Below are 26,769 nucleotides of genomic sequence, written 5' to 3'. Positions count from 1 at the left end.
TCTGAGTATGAGGCACATATTAAGTGAGACTAATACAACCTAAAATCCACCAATGCCTTATCACCCATGACGGCCTGGAGGGTATGGTTTTTATCCCTATCCTCGCCCCACCACCCGCCAAACTAGAAGCTATCGTGCCCCGCTGGGGCGAGGAAGGGGCAGGTCTCCTCAATAACATCCCAACCTAAAACCTCAAACCTGCACCAAGAATCCGGCATGAAGCATATAACTTTGCCAAATTGCCCTGGAAATTTGTTGAGGCCGCACTTCACACTGATTTAACCTCTTTTTTTTTTGTTGACAATTATTTGACCATTTGTCATCCATTTGGTAGAAAGTAGAAACTCATTTTGAGTGAGTAGTCCTGAAAGAAAATTCATTACTATCAAGATTTTTTTGTAGCACCGAAATATACAAGGATATACCAACTTCTTTAGGTTCGGAGGAAAAAAAAAAGGAAAAGACAAGGGGGATTTACTGTTTCAGGTATATTCTCTTTTCATTTATTGATTTACAGTTCATCACCAAATATAGAATACAAATTTCTTTCAAAAAAAAAAAAAATATACTCCGTAAAATACAAATTTTGTCTAAGATATTTCAACTTACCAAATTAAATATTCAGTTTTTTTATTACTAATTTCTGTCTAAACCGACTTTTTTTGGTAAATTATGATAATTGATAATCACTACTACAAAATTGGCCAAAAAGACCCGTCCAAATAGGCCAAAGAGACTGCCTTAGAGGCGGCTTCTAGCTCAACGGTCTCTTTGGCAAAGAAACTGCTTTATTAGGGGCGATCTCTAGAATTAAAAAATTGAGACCGCCTATCTAAGATAGGTTGTTTCATTTTTTAGAAAACTGAGACCGCCTATTTAAGAAAGGCAGTCTCTTTTTCAGCAAAACTGAGACCGCTTATTAACCTAACGGGTCTCTTTGGCCTCATTTATAATTAAAAAAAAAAGTATTTAATTCATCAATATAACTTCAATTGTATTTAAATTTCAATTTTAATTTTTACATTATGAAATAATACGTACAAAATAATTCTTAAAATTACATATACCTCAAATTACAAACATATTACTAATACGAAGTATTAAATATCAATGAAAATCCTATACATGAAATATAATAAAAAAGAAACTCTTTAAAAGATAACTTCAAGCTTCTAAGTTCTTCAATTACAAATTTCTTCACTTCAAACTTGAAACTTGTAGATCTTTACCTACAACCTCAAATACAAATACACAAAAAAATTAAAAAAAAAATAGAATGGTTAATTCTCCAGAAAAATTAAATGAAAACAATTATAACAGAATCTTTTAAAAAAATTGACATGCATTTCTTAGTCTTCTAATCTCATACATTGGTAACATCTACAATAAAATACAAAAAAAAAACCAAAGAAAACAAAATTCCAATTAAATCAGCAACACAAGCTTAAATTTCATCACCGCAACAATTAAACCTCTATTCACAACAAAATTACCACCAAAATTACACAATTCATCAACCAAAAGAGATGAAATCATCAACCGACAACTAATTCCATACACAAAATCATCAAGAAATTAAACATAAAAAATGTGACAAAATGACCCAAATTTAAGATCTGTAACTAAGTTAAACTCTAAATCATCGAACAAACAAAAAAAATAAAAAAAAAATGACAAAAATACAAGAAAAAGAGGCGAAACCCAAGGAGTATCACTGTCGCCTCTTTGCAGAGATCCGGCGGATGATCGTTGGAATTTCTTCTTATCAGCGCTGACTTTCTTCATATTATCTTTCTCCTCCGATTATTCTTCACAATAAAATTTAAATAAAAAGACGAAAAAAATTGAGAAAAGCTGGATGATTTTATAGATCTTTAAAATAGCATGAAGATTCAAGAACACTCATCAGCACGAAATTAAAACAAAATGAAATAGATGTTGAAAATATCATGAAGATTAAAACCAAATTATGGCAGAAATTGTGGAAAAATTAAACATTGAGTGTAGAGAAGAGATCATCCACGCAAAAAACACTAGAAATATTGTGAATGTGCTCTGAGTTTACAGGGGTTAGAGAGAGGGCGAGAAGAAAGAAGGGATGAGAAAGAGGGCAAGGAGGAAGAAGGAAGGAGAGAGAGAGAGTAGGAAGGAGAAAGAAGGAGGCGTGAAATGAAATGGAGAGGGGTACGGTGAAGCAATTTGCTAGGGTTTCATTTTTTTTATTTTGTAAATAAGGGAGACCTGTTAAGTCTCCTACTTATTTTTTAATTTTTTTTTTTTTTGCTTTTGAAAAAAGGAGAGACCGGTTTTCTTAAATAACGGGTCTCTACCTATTTTTAATTGAAAAGAAAATAAATTTAAAAATGCGCTAAAGACCTGTTGTCTTAGATAATAGGTCTTTCAATTATTTTTACCCACAAACAAATGAACTTTGAGACCTTTTATTTATGATAAGTGGTCTCTTGGACCAAAGAAACCGGTTATATAGATAACAGGTCTTCTATATTGGGTCTCTTTGGCAATTTTGTAGTAGTGAATACCTCGTTGTTTAGTAGAAAGGTATTTTTGTTGTTATAGTTAAAATTTTTTTTTTTATTATTTGTTTTTATTTTTTTTGCAATGTCCTCCAAATAACTTCCACCCTTTAAAAAAAAAACAAAAAAACCCCTCCAAATAACTTCCACTTTTATATAATGTAAGAGTCAGTTTTCTCAATCCTTAATTTTCATGCAATTTGTTGTAAAAAAAAAAAAAATTCTCATGCAATTCCATTTATTTTTTACCACACAATATTGGAAACCATTCCAAGCTTCAAAATCTTCCTTTATTTGTTGTGGGTCAAAAAGAAGGATGTTCTATTACAGAACTGCAACATATGAATACTCTTTAAGGTTCAATTCGCACTTGAGAATGTCAGGGATTAGGAAGAGGTCATGATGTACAAATTTAAATCATCACTCAAACGAATAGAACTGCAATGGAATTCATCAAGGAAAAATTTCATTTCCAGGGATGTGCTTGAAGGCCTACAACCCCACGCCTCCTTAAAAGAATTAGAAATAATAAGGTATGGTTGTGATTTATTTCCTCAATGGATAGGTGATCAATTCCTTTGGCTTCAAAAGATACACTTGTAGAGATGTCATTTCTGTAATAACTTGCCTCAATTATGGGGACTTAGGCGCCTCAAGATCCTCATCCTTGAAGATATGAGCAGTTTAACGTCTACTGGCACTAGCTTGCGTGGGTCACCCACCAATGATACAGTTGAACGTTTCCCATCGTTGGAAGTATTGGAGTTCACAGATATACCTAAACTTCAGAATTGGAGAGGACTGGAATGAAGTAGCTAGCACGCTACATCTTTGTGAGCTTAAACTTATAAATTGTCCGAACATGGTTGATCTCCCATTGCTACAAAATCTTACATCTCTAGTGGATGTACAGATTGATCGTTGCCAAGCACTTAAGTCATTGTCAAAGCTACCAATCTCACTCAAATCTCTCATTATAAGAGACAGTGCTATGTTGAAAGATCATAAGATTGATTCTATACTACATGTAGAGATTGATTATAAAGTGATTTCAACCTTTGGTGTTTCTATGTCTTCTTGTAATACTACTTGATGGTGTCATGATAGTGTTGTTTTTCAACATCTTTCAGCATACGAAACTTCATAATATGATGAGGGAATTAGTAACATATGCCCTCTAGATCATTATGTGTCTATGAAGTGATTTCCTTTCCAGTTCTTTATTAATAAAGCTCCTTTGAGAATTGGCTTGTTCCCAAAGTACTAAGAATCTATATTGATACATGTGTAATTTTCTAGTGCAGCTTTTTCCCTTTAAATTAAAGTTTTGTTTAACAGTTGGTTGTTGACTGGGCTAATCTGACTAGTTGTTTGTATTGATTTTTTTTTTTTTTTTTTTGAGAAAAGTTTGTATTGATTTTTTAGTATGGCTATTTGATTGTTGGCTGTTTTATACAAAATTACCTTTAAAGGTTTGAGTATTTTTTTTTATTATCCTTGTAATATACATAACTTTCATAATTCATCAATATAATAACAACAATCATAAACCATCAATATAATAATAATAACAATAATAATAATAATAATAATAATAATTTTATTATTGTTATTATTATTATTATTGTTATTATTATTATTATTATTGTAATGACTTTTTGTTAGGAAACTACCAGATAAAACTCGGCCAGATTTTGTGAGAAACTAACTAATAAAGAAAATATTGTAAGAAACTACCTTCTAAAAGATAAAATATTATAAGAAACTACCCTATTAAAGGTACAATGTTGTAAATTGCTACCTCTACCAGATTTCCGCCGTTGACCCACCTTAAAACACCCCGAAAATAATACTAACTATCAACAGTACGTATGTGCAAAATAGTACGAAACCAATTATTTGCTATTAGTGGTACCACATTTTTTACTATATATGCAAAATAATACGCTAGTCACCAAAAAAGTATTTCGAGGAATATTTCGTCTATATTTATTATTATTTTATTTTTTTTATTAAATTTCTGTTTCTTTCAAAATACGTTTTATATTGACAATTTCCTTCATAATCCAAATTATTAATGCCCCACCCCTTTGTTAGATTTTTATTTTTTTAATGGTCAATATGTATTTAATTTTTTTTTTCCAAAAAACATGTAGTAATTCCTACAATCAAACAATAGTAAATATAGGGTATTGCATTATTATGTTGAAATAATTAGTTTTAATAAATATTTCAAAAACCTAAAATTTCTCCACATTCTTCTACCAAAATGTGGGGAATTTTTTGAATTATCTAAACAATTTTTGAAATTCATTATATCAAAATAATAATGCATTTAAATACCCTATTTAATATTGTGTGGTAGTAGAAATTACTACAGTTATTTTGAAATTTAAAAAAAAAATAAAAACATATTGTCATGTTGACAATTCAAAAAAAAAAAAGAAAAGAACTTAACAAAGGGGTAGGGCATTATTAATTTTGATTGTGCCGCAAAGAAAATTGTTAAATAATATGTATTTTGTAAAGAAAACAGAAAATTATTAGCAAATAAATAAATGTAGACGGATTATTTCACGCGAAGCGTACTATTTTGCACATATAATACAAAAGGTGGTCATGCTAATAGCAAATAGTTAAATTTGTATTAATTTGCACACACAGTTAATAGTTGATATTATTTTAAACCAATTTTCCTTATTATCCGTGCAAAACGAATCATGAATAAATTATTAAACAATACTCGAAGTAGATATATTATGAAATCATTACACATACATCAAATTAAGATTACAAATTCATCAAGTACATGTTATCAAACTATAAAATTAAGAATCTTGTAAAAAAAAAAAGTTATAAAATTAAGAATAGTAATCAATACTTTACTATATACAGATTATTCTAGAAGTACACATGTCGCGTCTATATTAAAATAATTTCCCGCCCAAATTTTTTATTTATTTTTTAAAATATAATAAGATAATTGATTAAAAAAAAAAGAATATACCCCTAAATAATAGAACAATAACAACTATGTATAAATAAAATATTTTTTTTCTTGTGAATATCCAAGCGTTGCTCGGGCAAAGAACTGGTCAAACTTATGTTTTAAAAAGATGCAAATCCTTATCCCAATAAACAATTTGGAGTTAAAAAAGGGTAATCCACAAATACGAGAGAGAAGCCTAGAAATAGAGCTCAAGCTAGTACCACTTCGTAACCCAATCACACTCGAAAATACACATACATTTTGTAAGATATACAACCACAACATAGTATTGGCAATGTACAAAATTTATGTAGTCTCAAGTATAATTTTCGCGACTCACTTATGTCAATCCGAAAAGAAGTTTCAACTAAAATTATTCATTTATCGGGCTAGGCCTTAATGCCTTAGCATAATTGTTTCCAGATTTCACCTATTGCTGAGCTTCCTCCACACTCTTCCTCAACAACTTGATAACTTGGGCAGGTTCTGGGGCTCCAAACACTGAACTCCCAGCAACAATACAATTTGCTCCAGCTGAAGCCGCAGCATCGATAGTAGATGGCCCCAAACCACCATCAACCTGCACAAGGTAAAAAAATGTTTTAGCAAGGCCTCGTGTTTGGATCTATGATAACTAATCCACAATGAGATTATTGATAAGCAAATTAAATCATTAGCATATCGCTCTGTCCCATGACAACTATCTAAAAGGTATAGCAAAATTCTTAAGGTTGTGTTTGGTTATCTTTATTTCATTTCTATTTCTAAATTTCAATTCTTGAATTCCAAATTCTGAAATTAAAATTCTATTTTATGTGTTTGGGAAACACTAGAAATTGAAATTCAGGAATTTTACGTACGATGTTGACTTTATAATTTATAAAAATTATGGAAAAGAAATTGGAAAAATGCATGTAAATGAAGCTATGTTACTAACAGAGGAGAGAGAAAGCAACTAAAAAAGAGAAGATTGCAAAAATGGAGACAAGCAAATTGCATAAATGTTGAACACTTGTTCATTTTGGAAAAGACGAGGATACATGCCCATCGATATTCGTCAATCTAAGGAAGTGAATTGTAAATGACAGGGTTTCACAAAGCATTTGAAATTCTATCAAATTGAGGCATGTTTAATGGTCCTGGAATTGAAGCAAATACAAATCCAAATTCTTGCAGTTTACCAAACAACATTGACTCAAATCCAGAATTTGAAATGAAATCAATATATCCAAACATACCATAAGGTATTTCATGATTTTTCAGGTGATGTAAGTTTCATTTATTTGCCAAATAAAATAATATATAAATCAATCAAAGCCTTAATCCCATAAGCGGGGTCGGCTACATGAACCAAAATTGATTATTCCATATAGTCATCCAACAAAAATCTTCATCCTCCATCTCTTATGATCATATACATCATTCTCATGCAAATCCGTATAATTCATATCCTTCCTAACTCCTTCCAAAAGCCTTTGGGTTAGTTTTAAATTTTGCAAATTGAATTCTAAACCTTGGACTAGATAATAGAAATTCTCCCTCATCATCGTCCTCTCTAAAACATGATCTTCATACACAAAGAAGTGAAAGGAGAGAAAATTAGGAAGGAATTGGAGTAAACAGTGTACAGTAGACATAAATAATAAAAACAATGAGATCAAATTGAAAATAGAACCACTTGAAATTAGCACTCCCATGTCCCATCTACTTCAACAAAACATATTTAATTTTGTGCCTTAGACCATAACTATCGCTGAACTCCCCCTTCATCATATAAGCCGTTCATGCTAGGAAGGTATATTCTCAAGTCTCAACAAGCTTCAATCTTGTCTCTGATTTCTCCTTAGTTTAATCTCCTCTTCTCAGATTTGCCACCACATTCAACATAACTATTGCAAGTCAATCCATCTGTGATATTTTCACTACTAACAGCACTAAGATCTAAACTTGTCATCTCAACAGACCCATTCAAACCAATTTTAGCTCAAAAATGAATACCTGTCTAAGAACTTTTTACATATCAAAACATAAAGGAACTTAATCAACCAATCCTCAATATTTCTTACAAATTACTACACCCATATCATCAAAACATTAACTCCCTCATTTTCTTAACAAATCTTAAAACAAGGCAAAGAATTTTGGGACTAGTACTAGTCATACACCGTAAAAGTATTTTGCATACAAATCTTTTCACCCCATGTTTCTTCTGCTAACTTTCCTTTCAACGATAGATTTATTTTTGGACAGGGGGCATTAAAAGAAGTCGGGTTCATGAAAATTAATTCCCTTTCAGAGCTTAATTTCTACAGCTGGTGCAATATTATCAGGGCTATCGAGGGCATTGAACCTGCTCCACACACCTATTCCCATCATAAAAGTCAGTTCAATGAACTGGTTCTACAAAAATTTCCCTTCGCTCGTTAGTAATTGCTCAGTGAACTACAATGTTCAACCCTATGTTTCCCAGACTCAGATTTGGATGTCGTGTCCGACAATCCATAATTTATAAAATTCATATAAGCCACTATATATTTGAGTGTCATATCGTGTCGAAGTGTTGGAGGATCCGACACACGACGTGCAGCAGGGTGTCACAGTAACATAGGTTCAACCCTACTTGCATGTACGGTGAGACCCCCATCTCTTAACTTTAATAGTTGTTGAATTCAAATTGGAATTACCATCCAAGCTAATAAAGTAATAATACCATCAAATTGAGTAGCTGTAACTGGGAAAAATGAATCCACCACCCCTTAAAACTATTCCATTCTATCGTTGATCAAACCAAACTGATTGACAGACTCTGAGGTATGTTCATGGCTACCTTACCTGACCTTCAATTATCCTTTTAGTTTCCACTCTTGCTTTTTGCAACGTACAATTTTTTGTTTTCAAAGTCATGCAAGTTCAGTACACCCGACAGCCTTTGAATTAATTGTCAATATGTGTACACACTGTAGGGCTATTGTCAAGTTAGTATTATGTTCTTACTGTCAAGTTTTGTACACCCTACATCCCGATGTCTGTTGATCATGCCAGGACAGGCTTTTGGTACACACACAATAATGAACAAAAAGGGATAACAGCAAAATTTCATCTACCTATTACTCGCACAATTTACATCTATCTAATACTCCAAAGCACCTTTCATAAGAAGGATAACAGATTAAGAGACAAAAGGGTCCCTAAATTCAATCCAAATCAATCTGATGATCCAAAACAATTGTATTTACCAGGTTAACTTTACTATTAGAGAATACATTGACACTACAATTTTCAATGCATGATTACCCTAGGTTTTTATATTATGATACAAAAGAGATCATTAAGCACCATAAATCTTTCCCATCAGTATTCCCAACAAAAATAGTTCTTTGAGAACATCCAAAAAGCTTGGCCATAGTTGTGACAAGCTTGAGGTTTTTGACAAGCACTTAGCTAACAAGTACATATGGCTTAAAGTCTTAGGGCTTTCCCCTTTAGGAATAAGAGCAATGAAATACCTTTTCATCCCTCAAAATGTGTGTTGACATTAAGATATCCTCATTTCATTTTGAAAGGCTATGTCCCGGACATATTTGATTGACATTGGAATAGACTTGACTACTTTGGGCTAGGCTAGAAAACAGGGGAAGATGGCTTGTATAAGGAGCTGGGCTGGCCAGTTCAGGCAAAGGCTGATTCTGTTTTCAGATCATTCCTCAGAAAGAGCAACTTAACCTTTAAGATAGGCCTAGATTTAGGAAATTACTACATGTCCTAGAGCTTTCCCCTGCTCCCCTCTTCATATTCACTTCCTCAAAGCATTGAACCCCAAACTGACATGAAATAATAGCATTTATTTCCAAACTGCACCAGCCATCTTATCATTATCATCGACATTACCCCAAGGTAACATCAACATCGTTTTCTTAATCTCTTTGTTCTGTTACAATTTTTTTCCGGATAAATTTTTTTTTTTTTTTTTTTTTTTTTAAGACAACCCAGATCCAGTATCATCAGTCATTTCATTAGGAATATGAGATGTAACAATTATAATACTTGATCACTAGGTCACTCATCCAATCGTACAAACTGTCATCAGATAGAACTAGCGTGAGATGGTACCTCAATATCAAGGGACGGATACTTCTTCCTCAATGCACGAACCTAGATAGCCAAACAACAAATGTAAATATAGGCTATCAAAAGTTTTCATGAAAAAGTTAAAATTAACAATTTGGTCATTACCTTATCCATTGTTTCTAACATGAATTTCTGCCCACCAAATCCAGGCTCCACAGTCATAACAAGGACCATTTCAACTGGATTATGTCCTTCCAACTACAGTGCAAAGTACAAACGATTAAAATTATATCCTTCCAGTCTTCCACCCAACAAAACTGTAAACTAGAACATTTTTATAAAAGTAACTTCACCACAAAAGATATACCAGAGGGTAAACTTCTTCAATGGGTGTCCCAGGCTTCAGCGCAACACCAGGTTTCATCCCTTTTGACTTTATCTTTTCAACAAGTTCTTGCCAGTTGTCTACAAAATCAACAACAGGCATCACTGCAAACGTCAACACATGATAATAATTAAGGAAAGCAAGTGCAGTTCAGGCGTTCAGTAAGCACCTTTAGAGACCTCAACATGAAATGTAAAGCCAGAAGCACCAGCTTTTCCTAATGGCTCCACATAATCCAGTGGATTTGTAACCATAAGATGACAATCTAGATATGCCCTATAGACAAGTCAGAAAAAAATATGTTAACTTTCTTGTAAACATCAGTAGCTCTAATCCAGGTTTTATAATGTAAATGAAACAGAGAATTTAGAGCATTACTGAGTGTGTTTTCTTAGACTCTCGATAACTGGAGCACCAATTGTGAGATTTGGGACAAAGTGCCTTCAAAAGACAAAGAAATATAAATGTAGAGATGAATGGACATCAAAGGGTATACTAGTATATAAACAAAAGAAAAACTTTGATGAGGCTAAAATTGAACTAACAATGCATGGAGAACTTAAACTAAAAAAATGAAAAATAAAAAATAAATAAATAATATCAGTAGTTCAACAGCAATTACTGAAGAAGAAACAGCAGCTAAAATAGACAAAAATCCAAAGAATCAAAACAATTTAACCCTAAACCATACAGAATCTTCTAGAACAACCTATAGAGCATTTCATAACTCCTATGCTTAATGGATAAATTAAGCAGGTGAGGTGCATATCATCTTACATCGCACAAAGTCAACAAATAGCAAAATAATTATTGATTTGTTCTTAACACTCTGAAACCATTACAAATCCCTGATTTTCCTGCTCAATATTTGACAAGTAGCTTACATAAGGCAACTTGATATGGAGATGGAAAAGCTAGGCTTAACGGACATCTTATTATACATGGAGAATTCAATGCTTATTATAAACTAATTAGAAGACAAACAAAATAACCACATCACCACAAAAATATACGGAGTAATCGGATGAAAAATTGCTTGTTTTTCCAAACTGCACAGTTTTTTTCCCTCCGGGTAATATAAAATAGATTATACCGTCAAGTATAAAATAATAATACCCTAAATACCCCGCCACCTGACAAGACCACAGGAGCCACAAAAAAGGCAATAGATAATGCCGTAATGGTACAGTACAGCAATCCAATAGAGGTTTAGTCAGTAGTTTGAGATGTTCACATACCCATCCTGTAAAGAAAAATAAATAAATCCGTCAGCTAAATTTCAAAAGGTTTTCAAGGGAAGCAGTTCATGACCAAAATCCTATAGCAGCAATGGGAAGCTGACATCTGCTTCAATGAAACAATTGCAGTGCACTAATTACTAATCCATCCACAGTTTTTTTTCTTAGATAAGAGAAACTTTATCAATGAGACATGAACAACCACATAATGATTGAAAAGCGGGTGAGAGATCAAATCAGACTTGGGTGATGCTTCATCTGATCCAAGATGACCCATCATTTATGTCAATAGAATCACTCACACTGTCACACATAGATTTTGTTATAAGAGAATATAAAATTTAAAAGCTATGACCCACCTCTCTCTGAGATCTAACGTAGTAATGCCTACCCCTCACTCTCCACTTGACTTTCATTTACTCCCCTTCCCTCTAGATGAATTTCATAATTTGAAGTAATTAAAGAAACAAAATCTATTTTTTCTGACATATTCTCATTGTTTTAAAGTTTCATTTTCCTTCAAAAGGCAAGTTCTTGGTCTGATCCTTCCACCCAATCTCGTAATATAGTACTTTTTATGAACAAAGACCCCGAAACACATGAAAGAGTACCTAACACTACCACTACCACAACTACTTTTTGAAATTCGATAATACTCCAAATCCTCAATTTAATACTACTAATTAAGCTGCTCTACACACAAACAAACACAAACACACACGCGCACACACACAACTACACACAAACAACTGAATCAAATTCATAATTCAACCTCTAATCATCACTAATCATCTGAGCAAAAGCCTCTGAAGGAAGAAAAAAACATGCTGGCACCTTCATAAGTTTAAATCTTTTAACATGTCATAATTTAACTAATGCTCCATTAAACATGCTAAAAGGACCCCCAAAAAAAAATTACAAAACTCAAGCATTGTACAAATTAGCACAAGACTCATAATTAAAGCGGAATTCAGCAAACTTGGTAGTCTATTCTGATTAACTGAGAGGGCATCAAACAAAAACTAATATAGAATACTTCATCCATTTTATAAATCATAATAACCAAAATTACCAATAATTTTGTACTTATCATAATAAAACATCAAAGAAACGGGTTTTGTTAGAATCGGATCGATACGTAAATTACTCTGAAACGGAGGGAGTATGAAAAATCTACTAAAAAAAACACTGGAAAATAAAAATTAAGCTATAAAATTACATACCATGATATCCATATGAAGCCAATCAGCGCCAAAATCAAGCATACGTTGAGCTTCAGAAGCCAAATTGGCGAAGTCTGAGGATAGCATCGATGGCGCAATTTTAGGGAGGACACCCATGATTTTTGGGTTACTTTGCTACACTTGATTTCTGGGAAGATCAAAGATTAATCAGGAAGAATCTAAAAATTGAGGGTTTTGAGAATTGGTTCACCAAACTCAGACAATTGCTGGGATTCTGGAATTCCTTTCACGCTTGAAATGGAGAAAAGGGAGATTGGAGAAGGTTGGGGTTGGTGTGAAAAATAAAACGTGCTCTTTACCAGGGTCAAAATGGCATATCAATAATAATATATACCGTATTTAAAAATTATATAATGTTAAATTCTTTATGCATTCTGTAATAAAGTGTTTATTATAAAGTTGAACTAAGTATACATCTATAATTATAACTAAAATAAAAACCGCTTACATCATCATTGTACACATGCCAATTTTTCATGAAAAAATTTCCCTTCAAAATTGTTTATGACATCATTTTTCTCATATTTTTCTCCTTCCAAATTTAATATTGGGAAAATAATTTTTAATAAATAAAATAAAGTGTGAACATCAATTAACCAAAAACGTATTAGTGATATTTCTCTTTCCAAAAACCCTCATTTTGTGATTTAATTATATATTGAATCTTTTTTTTATTCTAAATCGTGCATAGCACGAGTGCTAATCTAGTTAATTAACATATACTTACCTCCTTTTGTTTTAGTTGACACGTATTCCTTTCTAGAAAGTTTTTTTAGTTAACACGTTTTATTTTAAGGATAAATTTTTTCCTTTGCATTTACTACCTACCCCACTTACTTTATCATTCTCTCTCACTCTCTCTCTTCTCCTAAATATGTGTGCCGAAATTAAACATGTTAACTAAATAGAAATAGAGGAAGTATATGAAGTGCAATATAAAAAGTCTTTTCATCTCCTAAACTTAAAATATAATTCAAACCAATATGTCATTTTATATCCTACATTATTCATTATATATACCTAAATAAATTTCTTCCTCTTCTTCCACAGTTTCACCCTTACTTTCTCTTTCTTTTAAGTTTTAACGGTGAACTTTATTTACCTCAATGGTCATGAAATAATTACTTCATATTTTATATCAAAAGTTTCAACTATTTTTTTTTTTTTTTTTTTTTTTGACAATAAAAGTTTCAACTATTGAAAAGCATATAATCGTATAAAAATAACCAAAGTAACAACCCGTGCATCGAACGGGCCAAAATGCTAGATCTATTTAAAAGGCGTTTCTAAGAACGTCCCATTTTTATCACGCCATGTTAGCTACTCAACCTCTCATTCTGCCATGAAAATAGAGTTATATAATTGCAAATCACAGCGTATGATTAAAAATATATATATATATCATAAATATCAAATATATATACTAAGGAATAAATAAAGTAAACAACCCGGTGCATCGCCCAAGCTATACATTAGTTTTGGTATGATAAAAAGGTAAAACCGTTGCAGGTATTATTAGTTTTACCCTTTTCATACCAAATTATGCCATTTTTCCCATTGATATCGAAATTTTAACTTTGTACCAACTAATTATAATCCCTTGTTTTTGTTTTTTGTTTTTTGTTTTTATTTATTTTTTTATTTTTTTTTTTATTTTTTTTTTATATAATACAACAATTTGATGGGCATATTTGTAAACGCACAACTTTGGTTTTAAATGAGTAAAAAAAAACATATGATATCAAGGTCCAAGCACGAGTGACTCGAAGTCTAGTTTGGTCAAGGAAGTCAATAAACATAGGCTAAGAAAAAAGCTTAGATTTGTCTCTTGTGGGTTTCGAACCTTGCCTTGCTGCCATCTCTTTCACAACAAGCACCAACCACCAGCAACACTAAGCTACTGCAGACTGCAGTACTGCATCTCCTAGCTGCACTGTAGGCACTCCGATACAACTTGCTTCCAGCCCATATCATCCCAAGCATCACAACCCACCACCGGCTCTTCCTTCTCCCTTACCAACGAGCCCCACAAATCCCCCTATAACATTAAACCACCTCATTAGCAATGCATCTTCATCTCGAATCACACATCCCACACAATTGCCCAGCAACAGGAAGAATATCAGAACAGTAGCAATTACACAGTCGTCACCAACCATACCATATTATTTATTTATTTAAGAAATCAGTTCATTTACAATTTTCATTCCTAAAAGTCATCGGCTCTTCCAGACTGAGTCCATAAGGGACTAAATAAAAAGTCAGAATTACATTTTCTTCAACCTAAGAAAGTTCGTAGAGGCTGCAACCTGCAAGCTTTCCCATTCAGCGTTGTTAGTTACTCGCATCAATCAGTCTCTCAGCAACACAAATTTAATTAGACATGGTCAAGTTGTCGACTGTCATCTATCAGCAGCAGCAGATGGTTTGCGTTCCTGGAGAGATATGACCGTTTCAAAAGCGCCCACCAAAGCCTTTACTTTACTCTTCCTCTTCTCAACAAGCTTACTAGCAGTTTCTTCGATCACATTATTATATGAAACTTGCTCATCTTTCTTAGTCTCCATTTCTTGGTGCTTCAAAACAACCTTTGCCACACCTGTTTCTGCCTCCTTTTTGTTACATTCAGCAGCCCTATCCTTGTAGCTGTTCCGGTGGGCCCCACCATTAGTATCTTGGTTATCACCCAAGGTCCTGCCTTTCCTAAATCGTAGCCTTCTTGGAATGTTGGTTTCAGATTGTTGTTCAACCACCTTTCCCTTTCGAAACTTCAGCTTTAAAGATGCAGGGTCTCGACCCTCAGAATCATGCATCAGTTCCTTTCCGTCTTTTAAGCTATCAGCTGCTTTTGAATCACCAGAGCTATTGTAGTTAGAGACTGAGCCCTCATCCTCACTATCAGTATACTCTGAATCCAACTCACACTGGTCATCAACCTCACGAGAAGTGAAAGAGAGAGAATTTCCTTGGGAGGATGAATTGAGCGACTCTGGTGACAAAGGAGAAGGAGATTGAATCAAGAGGCCTGTATCGGGAGCAGTTGAAGGATTATCCTCAGTCTCAATCATATGCACTGTTTTCTCCTCAACCTTCTCATCAGCAAGCTCCTTGGGTTCAGCTACCTTAGCTAACATCTGATTCTTGACAAAAGCTTGACTTCTCCGGTTCTGTTCTTTAGGGCCTCCGCCAGCTGTTGTTGGATGCAAGAGTTTTTTCACCTCCACTTTCGAAGTCCTTAGAGACAATGAGGCAGCTGAAGGAGCCTGAGTCTTCACGACAGCAACTCTAGAGGTTCTTAGATTATCACCACTTTTAGTCTCACTAGTCTGCTTGCTCCTGAATCTTAAGGAGCTTAGGGAAGATGATGGCTTCTCACCCCTACCGTTTGGCTTCAGAGAACCTACAGAACCATTCCTTTCCTCAAAATTTATAGAAGTCCGCTTTGATGAAACACTCTTTTTTGCAGCTGAGGCAACTTCTGGCTTAGAGATCTTCATGGTATTGGTTGAAGGTGATGGCTTCTTAGCCCAACTTTTCGGTTTCAAAGGACCCTCAGAAACATTCCTTTCCCTAGGATTTAAAGGTATACGATTTGATGAAACTGGTTTTTTAGCAGTTGAAGCAACTTCATGCTTTGAGATTTTCAAGGTATTGGGCAAAGATGACTTTCCAGAGGATGGAACTACCTTCTTGACCACTTTTGGAGCATCAGGTGAAGAAGATTTGATAGATGATCTCGCTTCTAGCTTAACTACTTTTGACGAATCATGGACAGGGGATTTCCTAGATGACTGTAAATTTCTCATCAATTTACTGTTAGCAGGAGCAGACTCTTTGGCTGATGGAAGCGCAAGGTCGTTAGATTGAACTGCTTTTTGAACCTTTTTATCAACATATATTTCAATCTTTACTGTCTTTTTTCCATGCGGAAGTGGTGCTGACATTCTCCTCCTTTCAGGGCGAATTGGCTTATTGTGGGTAATCCCATGCTTGCAGGCATCATGGCAGGAACCAGTAGACACTCTAAGATAATGAGGAACTTTCTTAGTGGTGCGAGGCTTTCCAGTAGAGTGATCTAGTGATTTTTCTTCATTGCTATTGTTTGCTCCATTGCTAGCTGGAACATCATCGTTTTCCACTGCCATTATAGAGGAAGGGCAAGACAACTTCACAGTCTATGATCTGAAAAACAAGTGTAAACAAAATAAAAATTCACAAGTCATACTCTTAGCTGCTAGCAAATATCACAATAAAGAATCCATGACTACATAGACAGAGGAATCAGAAATTTTTCAGAAAGCAAGAGTCAGGAAGTGAAGAGGAAAAGGCAAAAATATCACTAAAAAATAGAGAAAGAATGTAACACATAACAACTATTTACATCCAAGTATGTGAAGATCATTAATTATTCAGTTAAATCGGAGCATTATAATCGCCCCTGCCTCCGATTTAACTTCAGAATGGAAATAAAACATATCTAACAGAACTGAAAATGTGTTTTCAAGGTTGATGCTTACGGCATTATTTACCCCTCTAGACAACATACATTCAATTATCCAATCACAAATCAAACAATGGGTTTACCGCCTCAACTAGACAGCCTGTATTCTAGTATCTGATCCCCAATCTAACGATGGGTTTACTGCCTCAACTAGACAACCTGTATTCAAGTATTCAATCCCTAATCAAGCAATTGGTTTACCACCTCAACTTAGACAACCTCTATTCAATATACCAATCCTGAAACCATCAATGGGTTTACCACCTCAAACTAGACAACCTGTATTCAAAATCTTTGCTTAGCACCTCAACACCGTCCAAGATAAAATAATAATCATAAAAGTTAGACTCCTTCCACATTCTGAGTCAGCTAAGTCATACAGCAATGCGAATTGAATCAGAAATCTCATCATGATTCAATGTGCATTCAAGCTTTAAATTTCTACTGAAAATATAATTTCACTGTTGATTTGTAGTTAATGATAAATCCTCACTTCATGTAACCAAATTACTGTATAAATTAATAAACATCAAAACACATTGCTGATACAAAAATAGAAACAAAACTAATTAAATCATAATGAGCTTAAAGAAGCAAACAAACATTCCCAATTATTGTTCATCAATCACATTTCTTTATTAAATTTCATTCTCATTTTCAAAATCATTGCTCAACACATAGTAATAATTACAACTTTACAAGTATATTCAACCAAAAATCATCATTAAAAAAAAAAGAGAGAGATCTCACCTTTATATTATAATAAAAAACACTTCACCAGTTCACTTTTTTTGATGAAAAAACAATCAGCCTTCTTCAACTCCACAAACTAAAAAATCAGCAAAATTAGAAATATCAGTAAACCAAAAATAAAAAAAAAAACAAATTTTGCTATAAACCCAGAAAATATATACGCAAATAAAAAAAACCAACCCATCAATTGAAACTTATAGAAAACCCAACTTTATATTAATAAACCAGATCTTTTTTATAACCCCACAAAAATATTTTTGCAAAAATTAAAAACAAAGAAAGATACCAACCGATTTTCTTCAGAATCTATTAGAAAACCCTTTTTCTATTTTCTAATTTAAAATTTTTTTTGAGGGTCGGCAAAGAAGCGGTGGGTGTAAAAATTAGTAGAAAGAAAGGAAGAATGCGTTCAAAATGCTTAAAGGCTTAAACCTTTTTGTGTATGAAAAATATAGAAGTAGTATATTTGGAGTAAAAAGTGCAAGTTTTGATGGATTCTAAGCATAGGAAAGAGATCGTGGAAGCAACCTTTTGTACAGTTGCTGGGTCAATTCCAACTATGGAGGATGAATACAGAATTTGAGGGACCGACACGACACGACAGGACGTCCGATGATATACCGTATATACCGATAATCCAAAGCCTACTAGATTACGATTAATCAAGATTGTGATTTGATGGGTTATCGTCGATAACTCAAAGTCTATTAGATTACAACTAATTAAGATTGTGATTTTATGGGTTAAAGCCTATTAGATTACGACTAATCGAGATTGTGATTTGATGGGTTCTCGTGTGTTTTGAACTCTTTAAGATTTGAATCTGATTGTTTGTTTGTTGCATATACTGCTCCGTATTGAACGGGAGAAGGTGGGAATGACAGTGTTTGTGACTTTTGAGTGTGAAAAGATTTGAGGGTTTTTCTTTTTTTTTTTTTTTTTTTTGGTGCAATCTAAAATCTGTTGTGATACTTTTAGGGGGTGCAATCTAGTGTGATATTTTTGAGGGGTTAGGGGGGCTTAACAATGATTCTGTGGGTCCAATTGATTATGACTAAGTTTCTATAAAAGTTTGTGGCAAATGCCAAATGTCATGCTTACCATTTTACTAATATGATCATTTTTTTTTTTGACAGCAAATATGATCAATAATTTTCAACTTGTAAATGTGCAATACATAATTCATCCATTTTGAATCAACTAACAAAAAAAATAATGCGATTTTAAAATAATGTTCAATTTAACTTATTTAATCAAATAGAAAATCCAACTTTTTAACCTTGATAGGGATAACATTGGATTTTCACACAATATTTTAAGGGTATATATGTACTTTGATAGTAGAAGCGTTAACAACATTATGAATGGCGTTTACTCTGTTAACAATGAATTCACGTCTTCTCTGTTCTCTATAATTTGTTTATACTACTCTCTCTCCCTATAAATATTTATGCTCTCTTTCACTCTGTTCGGGCTCCCCCAGTCCATATAAGGATAATCTACCAAAATGCCCTTGGCATAAACCCTAGTAATTGAACTATTTCGGAATTGGCTAGGGCATGCATATCGAGAAACCCCTAAGATGTCCCAACAATGCCTAATATGACCCAGACAACTAGAACCTCTAATCCGAACCATAATCAATCATTTAATTCTTCTTTATTTTTTCCAATCTCTATGCAAACTTGCTCTCTCTAAAATGATTGATAGACTTGACCGTTTGAGGGGCTTTTTTAGGAACACCCCTGAAGCAGTTGACTCTCTTTATTTTGCAAGACTTGGTTTGACCAGATAAGCAAGCTCCCCCAGACCCTCATATATACTCATATCTCAAATTTTTTTTACAGAAACACCTCATTTTCTTCTATTCTCATTTTGTTATAATTATGGAGTTTGCTATTCATAATGAGCACTGGTTATAGCTAAAATGATCAAATTAGATCATTTTTAGCTATAACCACTCTTTGTTATGGATTAATATGATCGAATTAGATCAAATCCATCTTTTTATTTATTTATTTTTTTTTGAATAGAATCTTGTTATTTATATTTACTTAGAACTAATTATTTTTAATTTCGTAAATTAGAAATTTATGAAAATATCATATTTGAAAGGTACATCAATATGAATATATTGACATTTCACCTGATAATTTTTTATCTTAAGAATGAGCAAAAAATAAGGCAACTAGAAAAATTGAATTGTTGCAATTAATTTGAAGGGAGTGATAATAATGTCATACGTATGAACATTTTTCCTTTCTTATTTCAGATCATCATGTAGAGTTTTTAAAAATCAAAATTTGATGTACAACTTTGGTAAGACTCACCCACCAAGATTTTTTTCTGTTCACCTGAAATAAGTTGCTTTGTTCATGTTTAATTTGTGTATCGACCGTTTCGTTCGATAGAAATTTGACCTCATTTGTACGCTAATACATACAGAGTAAACACAAAAGCAGTATTAAGTGGTTAGATTTGTTTAAATGTGTATTTTTCATATATCTGATTTTCGTTAATTTTAAAAAAATACAGTTCAAAATTAGAAGTATGTGTCAATAAACAATAATCTAGATTGAACTTCTCAAGTCTGGTCTGATTTTAACAAGGATAATATATAGGTTCCTGAAATGAGGCAAAGAAAACAAAACCTTGGAGTTTAGAAAAGAGAACTCATCTTAACTTCAATTTTCCTTTATATAGAAGAAAAGAAAGAAAAAAATGTAATAAGAGATTCCACGGATATGAAAGGGATATGTACTACATATATTTTTACATATTAAGGAGCTGAAATAAGAAGTGGCTTATCATCTCTTCCGGCCTGATACTGTTTTCTTCACAGCTCCCACAGAAACTAAGAACTCATCAAGGGAAGATAATGTTATCATATCATCCGGCGGGAAGTAACTGGCAGCCTTCCCCATGAATGAAGCGAATAGGAGTGATAGTGAAGGCCTAGTAACATATCGCTCACCCAAGAGGTCGTCCAGAAAAGAAAAGGCAGCTAGAAATTCCGATCTGCTTGCCTTTATTGGAGCTGCAAAATGTGCAGGAATTATCCTCTGGAATTTCCAGTCTCGAACTATCCGATCAATCCAGTCTCTCACCTAAATGTTTATTACATGTAATAAATATAAGTAAAATGAGCATTAGCAAGGGTCTGGAAAAAATTACTACGCATTACGAGTTTCACACAAAATTGATAACACTACTTGAAGCTTGTTTACAAAGAAAATTGAGAAAAGCTTTCTAATTTTCTTTCTTTGAAGAGAAAGCAATGCCCTCAAAGAGTGTTTAGTTCGGAGGAAAACAATTTCAAGGAAAAGCGGATGTCCCAATTAACTTTGTTTTGTTTGTAAAGATGGGAAAGTAATTTTTCCATAGGTGAAAAAGAATTCTTCCCAATGACGGAAAACATTCTTCTCTAACAGGAGGAAGACACATTCTCCTCCTGTTTTCTCCGATACATTCTTCTCCCATTCGTCCTCTCCCTCCTACTTTTATTTTTCCGTGTTCTCTCTAAATTTTCCTACAAGGTACAAACAAAGGAAACTAATATATATACTATTGAATTTTTTTTCCAGAAAAGTTAATTTCCTATAAAAATGTTCTGTCTATTGCTGCTACATTAACTTTGCATGTTGCATCACTTCCAAGAGATTGAACTACCCATCACTTGTGGTAGAATAATAGTAATAAATAAGTACTCTATGAATCTGAGAAAAAATGAAGTCATAGTATAGTAGTGCAGGGTCAAGCCTTGTTGAATAAAAGGGGTTTGCATTACATTCTTGCTCAGAATAAACTGAATCACCAAGTACTTTCCAGTCTATAAGTTTTTTTTTCGTACTCCCACTTTCCATTAGAGGGTTTTTCATGTACCAACTTCTACATTATTAAATTTTTGGCAAAACACATTTTACTGTCTTAACCTTTTTTTCCCAAAATATTTAAACCTTTCCATTCATTTCCGTCCTACTTTATCAACATTTTTCTAACGCCCACCACCTTTGTATCTCTCAGTCTCTCTCCAACTTTGTAACCATTTTCTTACACCTGCTAACCTCTCCTAGAAATAACCCGTCAAGAGTGAGTCAGTACATCAAAAAAAGGAAAGGGAGTATTTGGTTTTGTTGGTCATAACCAAAACTCAAAATTTTCCCCATTGCTGTCTCAATTTGATAACCTATTGTCTAAGATGATCGAATAGTTACCCATGATTCACTCCAAATACCCTCTTAGCAGGATACAGAATACAAAGACTATCATGAAACCCATCCAACAGTAGATTCCGCTTTTCTCCTAATCACTAAGATCTCATGCTTGCTACTCAGTGAGCTTTTAATAAAATCATGTCTACCCTTCAATTTTAAGCCAACTACAATTTGACTCAAACTCTCCCTTACTCTATGTCATGGTTGGTCTCTACATCAACTAGACATCAATAATGCCTTCCTAAAAGGAATTATTGATTGCATCCTACTGAAGTTGTAGTAAAAATAAATCTCATTCATATTGAATACCTGCTAAGGCTATCTATGGAAGACAAGCCCCGAGGCCCAAAGGCTAGGCACACTGAACTTTTAAAAAAAAAATCTTGGCCTCTGCAATTTTATCCTGATTCTTCTCTTTTTTTATCAGCATGGCACACATCAGCTCTATCTATTGGTCTGCATTGACAGGAATCACAAGATCATGGTCAAGGGACCATCTCTCACCCGCTTAGATACCTATATTGATCATCTTATGATAAGGTGGTCTCTTAAGTCCCAACCATACATAGCAAACCTTTTCAAACACCATAGGATGTTTTGCCACACCTACGGTTACACCCACCCCTCGCTCAAATGGAAAAATAATTTATCCTTAGAAGCAACACATGATAATATTAATTCACTTGTATATATATTCCTTTTGTATCAAATAATATTATCAAAATAACAAGTAACATTACAATATTTGTTTCTAAGGATAGATTTATCCGCAACACAGAGATGGTTTAGCCAGAACCAAGGGCCTCAATACAAGATCAATCCCCATGTGGCCATGTGAGGGGATTTAAGGGTTTTCCCTCCCAAGTATACCTTATCCCCAATCCACACGACCTTAATAATAGCAACTAGATTCAGCCACCTTACCACTAATCAATATCCTTTCCCCTCTCCCCTTCAAAAAAAGGGAGAAAAAAAAAAGAGAGTAACACCTCAGTAAAATGGTTCTGTCGTACCTTTTCAGGAACTTTGCTGAAGACCAATGTTTTCACTATAGGAGAGACAATCAGCTTCTGGGACATCTGAGTAAACGTGGCATTTGGTTCTAACAAATTTGATGGACCAAGAAATAGGATCTGGAGAACCATTCTTTCCCATCCTGCAGCAGAAACAAACAACTATCTATTAATAGATCCAACACCAGAAAAAGTCTGGTTTATAGATAAGGAGAAAAACAACGGCTAACCTTTCTGACGATTCATTGAATTGTCAACAACTGGTTCATTTGGGACTTCTTTTCCTTTGCTAAGAATCTTTACAGCTAAACCATTCTTTGCCGATGCCAATAAAGACTCTTTGCTGATACAGTCTGGGGGCTGCCTCGGGACAAAAATCACGGCATCAGTCACCAAAAGGGATCTTGAACGCTTGTGATAGAAGGCCACCTCCACATATGGCCCAATACCTTAAGGTTTGGAGCAGTAAAATAGAACTCCGAGTTTAAAAATCTGCTAGTAACTTTAGTATATAAATTCGAATATTGTCAACAGAACTTATATTACCAACTTCTGGTGAGCTCAGAACTTTCTGTTCGATTTCATCAGACCATGGAGTTGACAAATCTTCATCCTGCAAGGTTTTGGAGCGAAAGATACCAAAAAATTCAAGTGGTAGATTCAAGGGCCAACTCCATTGCCTAGGGGCCACCCAGATCTGAGCACGGGGAAACTTTCTTGAAAATGGTCCCACAAATATTTTATGTTCATAAGCAAATGTTGGCAACACAATGAATTCAACTGGAGCCCCAAGTTCCTTCACAAGCTGCAACAGAGGAACATATAATCATGATCAGCTCACATGTTCTTTGATAAAGTAAGCAGATGAAGCAACTACAAGAATATATACCGATGTTGGCAAAGTATAACCTTTTGTCATATATTCTATACTGTGTTTGACGTTTACAAGGATTACAATGAACAAAGAAATTTTGAACAGAGAAGCTGAACATGCATTAAGTAAACTAATTAAGTCATGAGATTACAATTATACAAAGCTACCAAGAACAAGTCAGGCTTCAACTTTCCCAGTCTAATTTTGACAAATAGAATTTGTATCTTGCCTAAGTTTAATTAAATTAAACAGTCCAATATGAAATGAAAACATAAATAAACAATATAGTCGTGATTAATAGAAGACAATTAGAAGAGAAGATTATTTAATTTAAGCATCTACTCAAAAACAGAGAAATTCACATGCTATCATAATAATTAACATAATATTTTGAGTGACTGAACCTGGATGCACTCTTTAGTTGGAGCAATGGGTGCATGGACCCATAATCCTCCAGATTTGAGCTTGATGACAGTCATGCGAATATTTGTGGAGACACTGCTGAAGCCTAGAGCTTGTTCTTGTTCAAATGACCATATGCTATCCTTTACAATCTGAATAATCAAAAAACAATGGGTTTGAGTTAGATTAGCAAAAGGAATGTATCGGTTACCAGCTATGTTGCTCTTGGGTACTAAGTAGAGTCAGTACCCAACACAGGTACGTGCCCAAGACTTAGCTATGTTGTCAAAGTCTCCATGAATTTGGCACAAAAAGAAGGATTAAAGTGTCTTGAGGATTCAACACGGGAGGTGAAATGAAAAGTCTGTGTAACATAGATTACAAGAGCATTAAACACTAGTGGCTGTAGTGAGTTAGCTTCTTCAGCATCTTGTGCATTACAAACTTGTGAAGTCACATACATCAATTATACCTAGTACCTCTACTCATCAACCCCTTTGACAGTGTGAAGTCACATACATGAATTATACCTAGTACCCTCTAGTCCTCTACTCATCAACCCCTTTGACAGTGTGAAGTCACATACATCGATTATGCCTAGTACCCTCTATTTCGGGTTGTTATAAAGATGAAAAATTGTAGGCACCATCGCGATCTTTTTGTTTGGAATGATTGCTAATACCATTATTCCTACAGCTCAGAATGCACATAGCATCAACAATCATCAGCATCTTTTATACACAAGCTCATGCAAGCAATACAAGGCCAACTGAATACTAATTTCTAGAAACTTCAGCATAATTCTGTTATAACAGAATTGTAGAAATAAGAGTTGCATCTGTAAATAGCTTGTAATAATCACTATAAATATTAGATGCTATTGAAATTATATTATAATCAATAACAAAAATTATTTCCCTCTTTTTCTCTCTAAATTCTTCTAAATAATGAAGTTCATAATACCATGAAATTCAACACTTTTTTGGGGGGATAGTATTAATAATCAAACAAGAACTGAAACTATATAATTAATTAATAATTAAAATATAAAAGAAGAATTCAGATAAAACGGGTTACCTCAGTTCGAATAGTGCGTCTATTAAGAAAAGGACCCAAAGGAAACGGAAACCCAGTAAAATTCAGATAAAATCTTCCACCATTACTTGTACTACTAACAGTTTTGCTTGAAATTGAAGCCACCACCAAGCTAATTATATTATCATTTCTCCTCTTCTTTTTACTGGAATTTAGCTGCAAATATGGTAGATTTAAAGGAACCCCACTAACAAAATTAGTACTTGAATCTCTTAAATTTACTGGGTTTTGCAGAAACAATGATTTTTGGCATGAAACACCACTTATGGTTGCCACCATTTTTGGTCTTTCAAGGTATTTTCTGGTTCAATTTTGAGCAATTTTGTTTTTCAGAGAAAATATGGCACTGTTACTTGACTCGGGGTTGGTTTTACGCCACGTGGAGATGTAATGTGATGGACCTTAATTGAAAATTAATTGGAATTGCTTTGTTCACATTTTGTGTACTGTGTGGCTATTGAGATATTCTACAATAGTCTAGCAAAATGTCAATCCCTATTCCCTAGTTGAAACTTTTGAAAGTTTGGCTCTTAACAATTTTGGATTGAACATAAAGAGTTTTAAACGGGTTTAGCTTGATTATGAAAGGTTCAAGTTTATACCAATTCAGATTAAGTTAATTGTCTAGCGAGTTGACACAAGCTTACTTATTTGGCTATCAACTATTATGAATTGAGTCAATAGTAGGTTGACACAAGCTTGACGATTAAAAACCAACAAGCTGGTTATGTTTTCGAGGAAAAAAAAAGTAGAATCGTCACCGGAAATCGATCCCCTCCTTAGCCCACTCTAGTAACCGCCCCCCTCTCTATTCCTCATCCCGAAACCGCCCTCATCCCCTAACCCCTACGCCGAATCAGCCCACCTTCCCCTTCCTTAGCCCCCAAACCACCCACCCTCCCTATCCCTAAAACCAACCCCTCCTTTCCCTGATATCGAAACTAACCTACCGTTCACCGACACCACTATGTGTCCCTTTTTTCTTTCTTATTTCAGCATAAGGGTAGGGAAGGGAAGGGGGAATCCAGTGAAGGATAAAGGAAGGGGGTTTCCCGGTTATTTCATGGGTAAGGTGGGGGAAGAGGCGGCTGCCATTTCGTGGGTGGTAGTGTAACACCCCAATAATTCTCTCTTAAAAACCTGTGAGAAACCGTATATAACCTGAACAATTTCAAGAGAATTACTGGCGTGCTACCGCCACGTGTTCAAACGTTAAGGCTATCTCAGAAATTAGCAGCGGAAAACCAAAACAGTTTTAAATAAACCTCAAAACAAAGGAATTAAATCAAAATAAGTATTACAAGTTGGAACCATTAAGACCCTTATTTAAAACCCAATAAAAGTAGTAAGTGATTAAATTCAGTGTTCAAATAAATTCAAACCCAAAGGAATTAGTGTCAAATAAAATCGAATTAAAATAAATTCAAACTTGCCAAAGAAATAAAATGCAAACAACCAA

At 34.0% G+C, this 26,769-nt stretch overlaps 3 protein-coding genes and 1 long non-coding RNA gene across 4 annotated transcripts; all 4 read right to left on the bottom strand.

The window, feature by feature from the left end:
* Positions 1 to 1,038: 1,038 nt before the first annotated feature.
* On the bottom strand, positions 1,039 to 2,322 carry LOC145584883 (uncharacterized). Its single transcript, XR_014100437.1, has 2 exons — positions 1,702 to 2,322; positions 1,039 to 1,229 (listed from the first exon to the last, which is right to left on the bottom strand). It is a non-coding gene; the product is annotated as an uncharacterized LOC145584883 (long non-coding RNA).
* Positions 2,323 to 5,570: 3,248 nt separating this feature from the next.
* Positions 5,571 to 12,756, bottom strand: LOC145584882 (ribulose-phosphate 3-epimerase, cytoplasmic isoform-like). Its single transcript, XM_081641666.1, has 8 exons — positions 12,438 to 12,756; positions 11,215 to 11,219; positions 10,355 to 10,417; positions 10,146 to 10,252; positions 9,959 to 10,056; positions 9,757 to 9,849; positions 9,634 to 9,675; positions 5,571 to 6,103 (listed from the first exon to the last, which is right to left on the bottom strand). Exons 1-8 carry the CDS (start codon positions 12,552 to 12,554, stop codon positions 5,954 to 5,956), a joined length of 675 nt encoding a protein of 224 aa, XP_081497792.1. The 5' UTR covers positions 12,555 to 12,756; the 3' UTR covers positions 5,571 to 5,953.
* Positions 12,757 to 14,609: 1,853 nt separating this feature from the next.
* Positions 14,610 to 18,054, bottom strand: LOC145584881 (uncharacterized). Its single transcript, XM_081641665.1, has 2 exons — positions 17,710 to 18,054; positions 14,610 to 16,640 (listed from the first exon to the last, which is right to left on the bottom strand). Exon 2 carries the CDS (start codon positions 16,601 to 16,603, stop codon positions 14,861 to 14,863), a length of 1,743 nt encoding a protein of 580 aa, XP_081497791.1. The 5' UTR covers positions 16,604 to 16,640; positions 17,710 to 18,054; the 3' UTR covers positions 14,610 to 14,860.
* A 2,316-nt stretch (positions 18,055 to 20,370) lies between these two features.
* On the bottom strand, positions 20,371 to 25,719 carry LOC145586221 (uncharacterized). Its single transcript, XM_081642998.1, has 6 exons — positions 25,293 to 25,719; positions 24,218 to 24,367; positions 23,486 to 23,744; positions 23,170 to 23,388; positions 22,940 to 23,082; positions 20,371 to 20,819 (listed from the first exon to the last, which is right to left on the bottom strand). Exons 1-6 carry the CDS (start codon positions 25,587 to 25,589, stop codon positions 20,520 to 20,522), a joined length of 1,368 nt encoding a protein of 455 aa, XP_081499124.1. The 5' UTR covers positions 25,590 to 25,719; the 3' UTR covers positions 20,371 to 20,519.
* Between the last annotated feature and the right edge of the window lie 1,050 nt (positions 25,720 to 26,769).

The sequence above is a fragment of the Chenopodium album genome, chromosome 16 (assembly GCF_948465745.1).
Source record: "Chenopodium album chromosome 16, dcCheAlbu1.1, whole genome shotgun sequence".
NCBI classification, from domain to species: Eukaryota; Viridiplantae; Streptophyta; class Magnoliopsida; order Caryophyllales; family Amaranthaceae; genus Chenopodium; species Chenopodium album.
The sequence above is the reverse complement of the archived record's forward strand: the minus strand, read 5'-3'. Positions and strand labels throughout refer to the sequence as shown.